Source organism: Anas acuta, chromosome W, assembly GCF_963932015.1.
Source record: "Anas acuta chromosome W, bAnaAcu1.1, whole genome shotgun sequence".
Taxonomy (NCBI): Eukaryota; Metazoa; Chordata; class Aves; order Anseriformes; family Anatidae; genus Anas; species Anas acuta.
In genome coordinates, this window is record NC_089016.1 from 5,684,113 (window position 1) to 5,699,301 (window position 15,189).

The 15,189-nt window shown below is 51.8% G+C and overlaps 2 protein-coding genes across 3 annotated transcripts in view; one reads left to right on the forward strand and one right to left on the reverse strand.

Annotated features, from left to right (window-relative positions):
* LOC137846768 (olfactory receptor 14C36-like) overlaps positions 1-15,189 on the reverse strand; it is a 70,756-nt gene that overhangs the window by 11,845 nt on the left and 43,722 nt on the right. The gene's annotated exons all lie outside the window — the stretch shown is intronic.
* On the forward strand, positions 1,565-2,179 carry LOC137847304 (olfactory receptor 14J1-like). The gene has a single exon (XM_068665594.1). It carries the CDS (start codon positions 1,565-1,567, stop codon positions 2,177-2,179), a length of 615 nt encoding a protein of 204 aa, XP_068521695.1.

A 15,189-nucleotide genomic window follows, 5' to 3' on the forward strand; every position in this document is an offset into this window, starting at 1 on the left:
GACTGGGAGTTACAGCCCTGTGACTTTGCTGTCTGGGGGTGGCGTGAACAGCTGCAGAGGGAGAAGGCTTTCTTGAGTGTCTGGCTGTCTCCTCTCAGCAGGAGGAAGACGGTACATTTCCTTCTTTCTGCATTTGTGTGCACTGCTCCTGTTCTCGCTGTGGCACGCTCTGGCAGTAACAGTGCTGATGGGGGATGTTAAGCTCCTGTTCTGGCACTGCCCCTGCCCTGGAAGTGTTTTACTTGGAAACAGATGCCCAAGTCCCCTTTGATAATTTCAAGTTCTGTGCAATGCAGTCCTTTCAGTTTGGGCAATGAGGTCATTCTCCTGAGGAGATGTCAGCTTGAGGTTTTATCCCTGGAAAGCTACAACAGGCCCTAAGAAGGTCACTGCTTCTTTGTGACCTTTTGCATTTCTCAGAGCTCTTATTTCAGCCACATGAATCAAGAACCCTGTCCTGTCCCTCTCCACCTTCTCCCCATAGCTGGGCAGGGAAAGAGAGGAGTTGTGCATTCACACTTAGCACAGTCCGGGCTCTTTTTCAGAGCAACCTGTGGGGGCAGTCACCCTCCAGCTGAGCATTTTGCCTCCAAACACTGGCTTGTGTTGACACTGAGAACAACGGAAAAAGATTTTTACCATTTCCCAGAAGCTAAAGGGGAATCTAAATCCTGAAAAGGTACAGAAGAAGACACTTTTGTCGCACCTTGTCTTCTGGAGAGCAGAGTGTGAAGTTTTACTTTCATCTAAGGCAGAAAGGGTACTTCCAAGTATTTAAAATTCCATTACCCATACAGTACCTGGATAAAGGGTGTAATAAAGAGAAACTGATGTGAAGACAGAGTCTATCTTATCAAAACAAAGAGGTATGCAGATGAGTGGGCCAGTTGTGCCTTCGTGAGTTTGTTTCTGATTCTGATATCACCCGTGAAGAAGGGTAAAGAGGATGCAATGAATCTATCTTTCTTCCCTTACACAGGCTGATGGCCAATATGCCATCATCTCTCTTGGTGGTAAATAGGGAAAACCCTCACTGGACCAAATGCCACTCATGCAATGCAGGGACCCAACCACTGAAAATATCTCCTTTCACATAGAGGAGACTATCAAAAAGCTCCATGAGTCCAGTGTGAGCAGGAACGTGTCCTCTGAAGTCTGTCTTAATATCTCCTTGTCTTTTCTTCCTTGGGTAGTCCCGTTTGTCCAGGAGGATCAGATGTCCAACAGAAGCTCTATCACTGAGTTCCTCCTCCTCCTGCCATTTGCAGACACATGGGAGCTGCAGCTGCTGTACTTCACACTCTTCCTGGGCATCTACCTGGCTGCCCTCCTGGGCAACAGCCTCATCCTCACCGCCGTAGCCTGTGACCACCGCCTCCACACCCCCATGTACATCTTCCTCCTCAACCTCGCCCTAATTGACCTGGGCTGCATCTCCACCACTGTCCCCAAAGCCATGGCCAATTCCCTCTGGGACACCAGGGACATTTCCTACTCCGGATGTGCTGCACAGGTCTTTCTGTTTCTCTTCTTGGTATCAGCAGAAATGAATGTCCTTTCCATCATGGCCTATGACCACTATGTTGCCATCTGCAAGCCCCTGCACTACGGGAGCCTCCTGGGCAGCAGAGCTTGTGCCCAGATGGCAGCAGCTGCCTGGGGCAGTGGGGTTCTTCATGCTCTGCTGCACACTGTCAATACATTTTCCGTGCCCCTCTGTGGAGGAAATACCCTGGACCAGTTCTTCTGTGAAATCCCAGAGATCCTCAAGCTCTCCTGCTCAAATTCCTACCTCAGGGAAGTTGCACTCCTCATATTGAGTGGTTTTCTGTTTTCGGGGTGTTTTGTATTCATTGTGCTCTCCTATGTGCAGATCCTCAGGGCTGTGCTGAGGATTCCCTCTCAGCTGGGAAGGCACAAAGCCTTTTCCACGTGCCTTCCACACCTCTTTGTGGTCTCCCTTTTCCTTAGCACAGGAACTTTTTCCTACCTGAAGCCGCCCTCCCTGTCCTCTCCATCCTTGAATGTAGTGGTGGCAGTTCTGTACTCAGTGATGCCTCCAGCAGTGAACCCCCTCATCTACAGCATGAGGAACCAGGAGCTGAAGGATCCCCTGAGGAAAGTGATTTCATGGACATTTTTCAGAAGTGATAAACTTTTTCTCTCTCTCCACAAATGACTCACAGTCTGTCCCATGACAGACCTGTATGTTTGTAGTTGCTGTTACTGTTTTTTTTTTTATATGCATATAATATGTACGATTTATTAATATACACAAATACTTTTTTTTTCTGTTGCTTTTGTTATAAGTGGTTACCCTGTTCCTTCACAACTGTTTGGATTCCATCCACTTCTGCTGAGGCAACAACCTGCTCTCTTTCTCCTGGAGCCCACATAAAGTATGTATCTGGGTGTGAGCTGACTCTCTCATGGTCTCTGTGTGATATCTCTGCATCTGAGGTAAAGGAGGTGTCTGCAGTCTCTGTGGTGGCAATGGGGATGCAGCAGGCACAGGCAAGGGAGACTGCGGGGGAATTCAGGTCATCCTCAGGTGTATCTGAACATACCTAGTGCCTTTGGAAATGCTCCATAATCCTTCCAAGCATCCTGCATATCTAAAGACCCCTGGGGAAGGAGTTTTGGCAGCACTCATTCCCATCCATCTGGGTGTGGTGGTTTTACCATGCTGGGCGGCTGAACTCCACCACACCCGCTCTCTCACTCCCCCTCCTTAGAAGAGGAGGGAAAGAAGTAAAGCAAAGAACAACTCACAGGTTGAGATATGGATAATTTAATTAAAGGGAAAAATAATTATTAAGGAAAGATTATAATTAATTTAACAATTTAACTAAAGGGAAAAAAGGGGAAGGAGAAAAGGGAGGGGAAAAGGGAAAAGGGAAAAGAAAACAAAACAAGTAAAGGCTGGGTGGAAGTGCAGAGGAAAGAAATTACTCTCCACTTTCCACAAATGAGCAATGCTTGACCATGTTCTTGAAGCAGGGCCTCAGTAGCTGTTGTTCGGGAGGACAAACATTTACCCAATGAGAGCCCACCCCTCCCCTCTGCTTCCTTTTTCCACCTTTTATTGCTGAGTGTGACATCATATGGTATGGAATATCCCTTTGGTTGGTTTAGGCCAGCTGCCCTGGTGATGTTCCTTTCTCACTTTTTTTGCCCACCCCCAACCTGCTGGCTCTGGGAGGGTGGGAGAGAGTCCTGATGCTGTGCCAGCACTTCTCAGCAGCAGACACAACACTGGTGTGATACCACTGCTGTTCTACCTACAAGTGCAGAGCACAGCACTGTATGGGCTGCTGCAGGGAAAGTTAACATCCCAGCCAGACCCAGTACACTGCGTCTGTTTCCCACCCTGACCAGCAAGGGCAGAACCAGGAGTCAACCCGGAGCACTCAAAAGATCAGAGGAGGGATGGGGACTGAAGGGGTGATCTGGGCTGGAAACTGCGTTAGAGAGACAAGCATCACCCAGGACCCATGCTGTTCCTCAGTCCCTGTCCTTAGCACATGTCCTTGAGACAGTCTCCTCACCCTGAGTGCTTGCCAGTACCCCAAACATAACCCTTGGGCAAGGCTGGAGGTTCTGGGGTGACTCTGCAGGGCCATAGTCCAGTTGTGACCATGAGCAAGACAAGCCCTCTTCTGGGTCCTCTACAGGGCTGGAAGCCTCTGTGAGCTCCACGGGAGAAGGGAGCAGGCAGAGGAGGTCCTGGGGCCCTGCCCACCATCCCCATGCCCAAGGGGCTCTCAAGCAGCGTACCTCAAGGCAGAGATCATAGAGTCACAGAATCATAGAACAGCTTGGGTTGGAATAGACCTTAAAGATCATCTAGTTCCAACCCTCCTGCCTGTGGTGGTTCCGCTCGAGTGGGCAGCCGAGCTCCACCACAGCCGCTCTCTCACTCCCCCTCCTCAAAGAGGAATGGGAAGAAAATACGATGAAAAGGGCTCTAAGGTTGAGATAAGGACAAGGAGATCACGCAGTAATTATTGTAATGGGCAAAACAGACTCGGCACAGGGAGACAGTAAGATTTATTGCTTATTACTAACAAGCTAGAGAAGTGAGAAACAAAGGAAAGAAACCAAAAGCACCTTCCCCCCCATCCACCCTCTTCCACCTCCTCCCCCCGAGCGACACAGGGAAACGGGGGAATGGGGGTTATGGTCAGTCTACAACACTTCTTCTCTGCCGCTCCTTCTCGGTCACTCTCGTCCCCTGTGCTGTGGGGTCCCACCCACTGGATGCAGTCCTTGATGAACTGATCCGGTGTGGGCTTCCCACAGGCAGCAGCTCTCCCAGAACTGCTCCAGATATGGGTCCGTACCACGGGGTCCATCCCTCAGGAGAAAACTGCTCCAACCTGGCTCCCCCATGGGCAGCAGCTCCTGCCAGGTCACCTGCTCCTGCGTGGTCTCCTCTCCACGGGCTACAGGTCTGGCCCAGAATCTGCTCCGGCAGGGGTCTTCCACAGGCGGCAGCCTCCGTCAGTGCAGGGCCACCTGCTCCACCGTGGTCTCCTTCACGGGCTGCAGTGTGGAACCCTGCTCCCCCATGGTACTCCATGGGCTGCAGGGGAACAGCCTGCTTCACCAGGGTGCTCACCACAGACCTCAGGGGACTTCTGCTCTGGTGCCTGGAGCACCTCTCCCCCTCCTTCTTCACTGACCTTGGCCCCTGCAAGGCTGTTCCTCACTCCTCTCTCTCTGCCAGCTGTTGTGTGTGACATAGGGTTTTTTTCCTTGTCTTAAATATGCTCTCACAGAGATGCAAAACAACATCACTTATTGGCTCGACTCTGGTCACCAGTGGAGCCCTTACCAAACATGGGGCAGCTTCCAGATCCTTCTCACAAAAACTACCTCCATGGCCCCCTGCTACCAAAACCTTGCCACGTAAACCCACTACACTGCCATGGGTAGGGATGCCGCCAACTAGATCAGGTGGATCTAGTAGATCACCACCCTCTGAGTGAAGCATTACATCCTAAGCTCTAATCTAAATCTCCCCTCTTCTTCTTTAAAAACAATCCCCCTTGTCCTGCCATTATCCTTTGCTTATGCTTGGTCAGACATGATTTCTCTGCTTCTTGTAGCACGAAAAAAGGAGAAACTGCCCAAGAAAATTACCACCAGGCCCAACCCCTCATGGCAGCAGTTCCCAGCACTAGCCTTCCACCATGGTTTGGGGATGGCCGATCACAGAAAGGTGAGCACCTCCATCCTCCTGCTGGGCTCAGGGCCTGTACCGGGGGAACGGCCAGCCCAGCCTGGTCCCTCTCTGGGCCCAGATCCCAGCAAGCCCCAAGGCAGGGCTGTCTGTGAACCCCTGTGAGGGACATGCTGGGGCTGGGGCAGGGCTGGATGGAGGGGGGATGCTGCTAAAGCAGAAGGGCAGTGGGGGCCGGGGCAGTGAGGTCTGGCAGGGGGCTGTGCTGGGGGAACATTTCCTTACCCCTGCATGCATGCTGCCTGATGCGGTGACTGCAGAGAGGTCCCAGAGAGCCACAGGAGGGGCAGTGGGGTTTGGTTGTCCTGCAGAGGGGAATGCACATAAAGCAATAATAGCACAGGAAGCTTCCACTGTGCCAGGACCCCCAAATTACTCCCAAACTCAATGCCCAGCTTTGGTGTGTTAACCATGGCTGTCTCCCAGGTGCCCACCATGCTGCTCTCTCAACACCCCTCCTCAGCAGGATACAGGGAGAAAATACAAAGAAACAACTTATAGGCTGAGGTAAGGACCAAGAAATGGCTCACAACTACTGTCGCAGACAGGACAGACTTGGGGAAGATTAACATCATTTATTGCCAGCACATAGCAGTGCAGAGCAGTGACAACTAAAAGACAACTAGAAGCAACTTTACCACCACCCCACTTCTTCTACCTCCTCCCACCAAGAGGTGCAGAGTGATAAGGAATGGGGGCATCAGTCCATGATGCTTCGTCTCCGCTGCTCCTTCCATGTTTCTCTCTTCCCCTTCTCCCCCTTTCAAGTGCAGGGTTACTCTCCCCCCCTTCAAGTGTGGGGTCACTCCCATGGGATGCCATCCTTCCCAAACTGATCCTACATGACCTCCCCACAGACAGCAGCTCTTCAAGAAGTTCTTCAGCATGGATCTGTAGCAAGTTGTGGAAAGTCCTTCAGGATCAGACTGCTGCAGAGTGGGCTCCTCTCCATGGGCTGCAGCTCCCACACAAATCTTGCTCCTGTGGTTGCTCCTCTCCAGTGGCTGCACATCCACCTTCTCCACCGTGGTGCCCCTCCACAGGCTGCAGCGTGGAGATCTGCTCTGCCGTGGTGCCCATGGGCTGCAGGGGACAGCCTGCTCCAGCATGGGCCTCTCAGCAGGCTGTGGGGAACTTCTACTCTGGCACCTGGAACTTCTTTGCTGACTGTGGTGTCTGCAGGGCTGCTTCTCTCACATTTTTTCACTCCTCTGCCAGCTGCAGATGCACAAACATTTTTTATACTTTCTAAAAAATGTTATCAAAGATGCACAACTAGTGTCCCTCATTGGCTCAGCTTTGACCAGCAGCCATCAGGTCCCTTTTCGAGATGGAGGAACTGGCTCTGATCTGAACTAGGACAGAGAGCTGGGTCTGTTTAACCTGTAGAAGAGAAGGCTCCAGGTAGACCTTATCATGGCATTTCAGTACTTAAAGGGGTCTTACAAAAAAGATAGAGAAGGACTCTTCACTCGGGCAGATAATGATAGGACAAGATGGAATGGTCTTAAGCTAAAAGAGGATAAATTTAGACTAGACATTAGGAAGAAATTCTTCACTCAGAGGGTAGTGAGGCACTGCAACAAGTTGCCAAGAGAAGATGTGAATTCCCCATCCCTGGAGGTGTTCAAGGCCAGGTTGGATAGAGCCTTGGCCAACCTGATCCAGTGGGTTGCATCCCTGCCTATGGTAGGGTATTTGGAGTTAAATGATCTTTAAGGTCCCTTCCAACCCAAGCCATTCTATGATGCTATGATATGATTCCATGATGATCTTAGAGCCCAGAGATTAACTCTGGTTTGTAACTCTGGTTACAAATCAAACAGATGTAGTTGGAAGTCACAAAAGCAAAAGTCCTAGAAACATTAGTAAAAGTTCTAAAAAAGGAACTAAAGGAAACCAGAACAGCAGCTCAGTTTCTAGCAGAGCAATGAAAAGTCACTAACACAACTCTAATTAATCTCAAAGAGCCACTGCAGTCTGGGAACTCAAGTCTACAGCTTGGACAAGTCCATAGGTTCTTCGAGGGAGGCCGGGATTCCTGTAGGCTGGCACCATGCATCCTTGCACACTTGCGCATGGATCCTTGAAGATGACCCACACTTGAAATGACCATTGGGACCCTGAGAAACTCATGCGGGGTCATTGTGAAAAATTCAGGCTGGAAGACTCCACAGAGGGTGACTTTGAGTGGCTGTGGCAGAGCCCAGCATTCTGGGAATATGTCCCCTTCCATCTAGGGAAATTAAAAAGGATTAATATGAACAGATGCATCAGGTCAGTCAGCATAGTAAGGGGAAGGAATAGTTATTGTGCTGTAGGTGCAGCAGGCAATAGGCATTGGTTTGGGCCTCAGAAGACTCAAGCAGATGAAATCTGGTTCATCCATGAGCTAAGACAAACACCGTGAGCAGAGCAAAGGACACGGAGTGGTGCCCTACCATGAAGGAGGATGCAAAGTGAAGCTGTAAGAGGCGTCTGTTGTGCCACGATTATTGCAGGTTCAGCTGAAGGGCACAGCAGCTCCTTGGGATACAAAGGACTTAGCCCCAGAGATGGGACAGCCATGGCACCAGCAAATAGAGGTCAGTGTCCCCTGCTGTGTCCCCAGCTCTCCTCTGCAGCACATCCTCAGAGGGCTGCAGCCCCTCCATGCCATCCCTGGGGGTCCTCAGGCAGCTCCTGACAAACCCAGGGCCAGGGCAGCCTGCCCAGACCTGCTGCAGCCAGACAAGTGTGACAAGTGTTCCCATTACTTCCTGATCTGCTGAGAGTCCAGACAAAGAAGTTATTGTAGCTTGATTTCTATTTTTTAAATACAGAGAGGCTGGCTCCTCGTTTATGCAGAGCCTCAGTGTCACACAAGCAATGTTGCTACTTGAGCACAAGGGGATGAAGAACAGTATTTCTCTGTGGAAAACATCACAAGGAAAACAAAACAAAACAAACAAAAAGCAGCAATATTACTCTAGAAGTAAATCAAGCCTTGCCCTGTCATGAGACAAACTACACTTTACTTGCACAAGAAACGAAGGAGTCCATAGCTGCTGAAAGATCCCATCAATTTCCTCAGAACATCCTGAAAAATATCCATGACATCACTTTTCTAATAGAATTCTTGAGCTCCTGATTCCTCATGCTGTAGATGAAGGAGTTCAATACTTGAGGCAGCACCGAGTAGAGAACTGCCACTGACAGGTTCAGGGATGGTGAGGAGATTGAGGGGGGCTTCAGGTAGGCAAATATGCCAGTACTGAGAAACAGGGAGACCACAGCCAGGTGAGGGACGCATGTGGAAAAGGCTTTGTGCCGTCCCTGCACAGAGGGGATCCTCAACACAGACCTGAAAATCTGCACATAGAAGAGCACAATGAACACAAAACACCCCAAAAACACAAAAACACTAAATGTGAGAAGCCCAGTTTCACTGTGGTATAAGGACGAACAGGAGAGCTTGAGGATCTGGGGAACTTCACAGAAAAATTGGTCCACAGCATTGACTCTGCAGAATGGCAGGGAAAATGTATTGGCAGTGTGCAGCAGAGCATAGAGAACCCCACTGCCCCAGGCAGCTGCTGCCATCTGGGCACAAGCTCTGCTACTCAGGAGGGTTCCATAGTGCAGGGGCTTGCAGATGGCAACGTGGCAGTCATAGGACATGATGGTGAGAATAGAAAACTCTGCTAAAAAGAAAAAGAAAAAGAAAAAGACCTGTGCAGCACATCCTGCATAGGAAATGGCCCTGGTGTCCCACAGAGAATTGGCCATGGCTTTGGGGACAGTGGTGGAGATGCAGCCCAGGTCGAGGAGGGCGAGGTTGAGGAGGAAGAAGTACATGGGGGTGTGGAGGTGGTGGTCGCAGGCTACGGTGGTGAGGATGAGGCCATTGCCCAGGAGGGCAGCCAGGTAGATGCCCAGGAAGAGCGTGAAGTGCAGGAGCTGCAGCTCCTGTGTGTCTGCGAAGGCCAGAAGGAGGAACTCGGTGATGGAGCTGCTGTTGGTCATCTGATCCTCCTGGACAAATGGGACTACCTCAGGAAGAAAAGACAGTGATAATTAGGAGAGACAACTCTGAAACAAAATAAAACAAATCAAAAGAAAAAAAAGTTATCTTCCCATCCAAACTCCCCTACAGTGACTTCCCCTTTGAGAGACCTTTGTGCTGCTGCCTTGTTTGAGGTCTGGTTGGTTCTGGAGGAATGTGCCCCTGGGAGCAGCGGTCTATGCTGTGGGTGCTGGAGGATTCAGATCTGTCCTACCGCTCTACACAAAAAGGAACCAGGAGTGATCTCTGATTAAATCTACCTCTGATGTATTGGACTTCACAGCATTACCACTCTCAACACTCTTTACTGATGAACAGTACTTGTGATTTACTTTGTTTCGGTTGTGTCTCCCTCAGAAGCATTTTTAGAGGGTAGAAAACACTGGCATTTGTAAGGTGTACCAGGTGAGCTCTTGACAGGCAAAGTGACTGTCCTTAGTGCAGTGAGGATAGCCAGTCTGCCATCTACCCTGGTCTCAGCCAGACTCCTCTAGGGCTCAGTCACGTTACCCACATTGAGCTGCTCAATGATTGTGGCCTCAGAAAGTCCCTGGAAGGAAATACGGCTTTGTCCCTGCCCCACAGACTGCAATGCTGAGAGCCCCACAGGTTAGAAGGGGAATTCTGGGCACCTTCCTCCTATGGACACATCTGCGTGACGGGACACAGAGGGTCAGTGCTTGAGCTGCAGCTGAAAACCCCATCTCCTCATCTGCAGGGAGCCATAAAGCAAGAACAGCAGCTGCAGCTCCAAGAACAGAGAGGAATATCACAGGGCTTCTGCCAGAGAAAGCAAGGTGGGGGACCAACAGGAACTGAGAAATGTCTGCAGTGAGTGAGGTCCTGCTACTGAGATTGTGAGTCATCTCCTGAATCCTGTAGGCTATAGCACAGGCAGAGAGGTGCCAGACTACTCTGTTAGCACTGTCCTACCATTCCCTGCCCATGGCTCTGCTGCCTGCAGCTGTCCCTGCCTGCAGCTGGGTCTCTGTCCCCACGCCTCCTGCCTGCAGCTCACAGTCCCCATCCCATCGCTGGGTGCTCAGCTCTGCCCTGCAGACACCTCCTGGCAGCAGGGCTCTGCCCAGGGGCAGCTCGCTGGGGGCATGTCCTAGAGCCCAGGTCACACAGACCCTGCTGACACTGTGCAAGGGGTGGTGGAGCTTTCTAGGGGCTGAGAGGCAGGAAAGGGACTGAATGGGTGTCCTTATAAACTTCCTTCTTATGACATATAAGCCTCGGTCTCTTCTTGGAAATAACAGCTTCTATTTCTATTCCCAGTGAGCTAAAAGAAGAGAAAACTGAAAGCAGAGGCTAAGGAAAGATGAGAGTGAAGTTCCCTTTGAAATTGCCTTGGTGTGCTGTGGATCTGTGAGCAGGCTGCCCCAGGCAGCAGCCTCCCGCCAGCAGCAGGACCCTGCCCTGCCGGGGGGGCTCCTTCCACCCGCAGCTTCTCCCCACAGTGCCCTGGGCAGCTCCCCGGGCAGGCTGAGTGCTGAGCCTGGCAGGCGGCAGAGGCCCTGCCCCGGCACACAGCCCCTGGGCCACAGCAGGGACCCTGCTCTGCACCACAGCCCTGGACACCCCTGCCTGCACCCCCGGCTTCACAACCTGCAGCTGGCCTGTGACAAGGAAGCCCTCGGGGCCTGGACAATGACCGTATGTCAGGGAACCGCTGCGCTGGAGCATGTCGTTCTCTACAAGAAATAAACACGCTCTGCCTACAGCCTCATCTGCTCTGGAACAATCCAGGTCTAGGGCACATCCAGGATACTCCAGTGCATTGCAATGCACTTAGACTTACCGTGTTAAGGGTTATAAGCATTGCTTTTCCATATACTCTCAGATTTCTAACACTCCACACAGTCTTTAACAACTCTCCCTTCTCTGTCCTCCCAGTGCCAGCTGCAGGCAGTGCCCCCAGCCCTGCTGCGCTGTGCAGAGGAGCTGCTCCTGGGCAGAGCTGTCTCTCTGCAGCGCTGCCCACTTGCCAGGAGCTCCCCTTGGGCCCAGGAGCCCGGCCCAGCTCAGCAGCAGAGGCCCAGCCCAAGGCCTCCCTTGCTCTGCCCCCCACCAGGCTCCCTGCACATGGCCCTGGGGCTGCAGGGGAACCTGCTGGGAAACAGCCTGAAGGGATCCCTGGGCTTCCCTCCCTCCCCTGGGCACACACACTTCTTGACAGCAGAATCACCTCTCCTAAAATAAAAATAAAGTTAATAAAATCTGTATAAGATTCACCTTCCTTTGTCCTGTCCACGGAATTGGCAGCAGGCTGTGGAAGCCCTTTTGGGTGAAGGTCAGAGGAGAGACAGTCAGGGTGAAAGTGTGGTCGTGCTGAATGGGTGCAGATTCTTCAGAAGAGACAAGCGAGGATGATCAACAAGAGGTAGCTCCACGTGAAGAATCTGTCTGGATGCATGGATCTCTTCTATGGACTGGGCAGCAGACTGGGGGAGCCCTTATGGTTTAGGGACTAAAGCCAGTCAGGGTGACAGCATGGCAGGAGGTAAATGTCTGCAGCCAGGCTGAAGAAGTGGGCAAAGTCTTGTGGAAGCCATTGGAGTAAGTTGAGTTCAATGACTCCATGTCACTGTGAGGGACTTTATTCACCGACAACCACAGGAAAGGGACACTGCAGGGTTCAAACATTCCCCATGGTTTCTATGGGTTCTTGGAGGCAGCTTCTGTGCACAGCTGCCAGATGGGCCAACATAGGTGATGTTCACCAGGATCTGGCAACTTGCAAACAGGAAAATCTGTGTCTTGACACTCCTCTTGCACAAGGCATGATGTAGTCCAGCTGCTTTTCAGCACCTGGAAAGAGATGAGCTTTCATGGACAGACCTAAACCCAGCGCTGCACATGGTCGCTCTTGTCTTTCCCTGCAGCCCACTTGACATGGTTCAGCTGACACGGGACCAGGTCCATCTGTGTGCAGTACGGTCAGGGGCTGTAGTCCTGCCTTCAGCATGCCACAGGTCTCCTGAAATGAGAGAGTTTAGATCCTAAATCAGGATGGGTTCCTCCTCCACTGTGGACACAGAGACACAAGTGGTCTCCTGCAGGCAGATCTGGCAGCCCAGCTGCAAGGGGCAGGCTGCCCCCCCACCTCAGCCTCTTCTGTGGTCTCCACCTCCTCTGAAGGTCCAAAGCTGTGCACCGTGGGGAGGCTGTGGCAGCCTACAGGAGAGCATAGCATCCATCCTAGACCATTCTCCCCACTCCCCTTTTTGTCTGCAGTGCTGCCCTACTCCTCTCTCTCATCATGACATATTGAGGGTACGTCTGCCCCTCACTCATGTATCACCTCTGCCTCCTGCATGGCAGACTGGGGGATGGTGCTGAGGCCCTGGCATGTACTCCAATTCACTCTGTAAAACCCATCCTTCTTTCAGAAGTGAGTTACGTGCAGTGAAGAGTTCAGGCACACCGAGGGGCTGTTCCATCCCAGGTGCCTTTGCTCCCATCTTTTGAAAAATCCAAGCCCCAGGACAAGCCTCAAACCCAACCATCATGGGAGGGCTCCCAACAGCAGAAGCATGTTGGTATAAGGGGGCAGTGGTGATATCTCCAACGCTCCACTTCCTTTATTCCACGGCCTTTGCCACCATTTGGAGATGTCCCTGATCTGTTCCTGATCCCGAAAAGAACTGGGCAGAAGGGAAGTGGCTGTTTCTCAGGACAAGAAGGGAAATCTCTCATGTCTCTCCTGAGCTGTGCCATCTCCATGCTGCTGACCTCACAGGCCTTCTAATGACATGGGCTGATGTCACAGGGGATGCCCTGCATCACCAGGATATAAGCACTGGAGCAGCGGCAGTGCTCCCCTTCCCTGCAAGGCCTGGTCCCTGCTGGGCACTGCTTGGGTGCTCCCCAGCGCTGTCCTTCTGTGGCCAGGAGTGGGGTCAGCAGGCAGCAAGCTTGTACTGGGCGACCCTCGCTGATGGGTGGAGGAGCAGGGGCACCTTGCAGAGGAGCTGTGGTTAAGGAGCCAGGGCGGGCATCCCTTGTCCTGAGCTGAGGGCCAGCAGCAAACAAGATGGAGGGCTGCTGGAGGGTGACCATCGCCTCTGACCTGACTTCCCTGTTCCCAGTGCTCCTGCAGCTCTACTCCAAAGGTGAGGGTGTCAGGAGCCCCTTTCCAAGATGCGTCTCAAGAGCTGTCAGCTATCCAAAGCTGCAATTTCTGGGCTTTGGTGGGAGGCTGGAGAAGGCTGTTGGCTACTGTGAGAGCCCTGCCTGAGTGTCCCTCTGACCTGAGGGGACAATGTGGCAGCCAGGACTGCTGGGTCCTGATGCTAGGGATGCCCTTATCCCTAGGGCTTCTCTAGGCATGCCTCCTTGCTATGGGGGACAATCCAGGAACAGGTTTCCCTGGGAGGTGATGCCTCTTTGGGATCTGTCTCTAGGAGGAAAGGCATAGAATCATAGAATCATGGAATGTCCTGGGTTGAAAAGGACCTTAAAAATCACCTACTTTCAACCCCCCTGCTCTGGGAAGTGTTGCCAACCATCAGAGCAGGATGCCCAGAGCCACATACAGCAAGGCCTTGAATGCCTCCAGGGATGGGGCATCCACAACCTCTCCATGCAACATGTTCCGGTGCCTCACCACCCTCTGAGTGAAAAAAGCTCTCCTAATTTCTAGTCTAAACCTCCCTTGTCTTACTTTAAAACCATTCCCCCTTGTCCTATCACTACCAACACATATGAACAGGCATTTCCCCCTCCTGTTTATACACTCCCTTCAAGTACTGGAAGGTTACAATGAGGTCTTAGTGGAGCCTTCTCTTCTCTAAGCTAAACAAGACCACTTCCTTCAACCTTTCTGCATAGGGGAGATGCTTTAGCCCTCTGATCATCTGAGTGGCCCTCCTCTGGATCCATTCCAAGAGCTCCACATCCTTCTTGTGCTGGGGGCCTCAGGCCTGTACGCAGTATTCCAGGTGGGGTCTCACAATAACAGAGTAGAGGGGGACAGTCACTTCCCTCTCCCTCCTGGCCACTCCTTTTTAATGCAGCCCAGGACAGAGTTGGCCTTCCAGGCAACAAGCGCATGCTGATGGCTCATGTGCAGCTTCTCGTCCAGCAGGACCCCCAAGTCCTTCTCCACAGGGCTGCTCTCAATTTCTTCTTTGCCCAGTCTATATAAAGACCTGGGATTGCCCACATCCAAGTGCAACACCTTGCACTTTGCCTTGTTGAGCCTCATTAGGTTCTCATGGGCCCAGTAGTCCAGTCTGTCCAGGTCCTTCTGGATGGCATCCCTTCCCTCTATTGTATCAACTGCACCGCTCAGCTTGGTGTCATCTGCAAACTTGCTGAGGATGCACTCGATTCCATCACCCATGTCATTGATAAAGATGTTGAAGAGCACCAGCTCCAAGACCGACCCCTGAGGGACACCACTTGTGACCAGCCTCCACCCAGACATAGAACTATTGACCACAACACTTTGGCTGCGACCAGCCAACCAATTCTTGATCCACCTAACAATCCGTCCTTCAAATCTATACCTCTCCAATTTAGAGAGACGAATGTGGTGAGGGACCATATCAAAAGCTTTGCTCAAGTCCAGGTAGATGATATTCGTAGCCCTTCCTTTGTCCACTGATGCCATCACTCCATCATAGAAGGCCACCAGATTGGTTAGGCAAGATCTGCCTTTGCTGAAGCCATGCTGCCTGTCTCAGAACACCTCTTTATCTCATGCATGCCTTCAGATGTGTTCCAGGAGGGACTGCTCCGTGATCATCTCAGGCACAGAGGTGAGGATCACCAGCCTGTAGTTCCCCAGTTCTTCTGTTTTCCCTTTCTTAAAAATGGGAGTCATGTTTCCCTTTTTCCAGTCCCTGGGGGCTTCACACAACAGCCATGAATTTTCGAATGTGATGGAGAG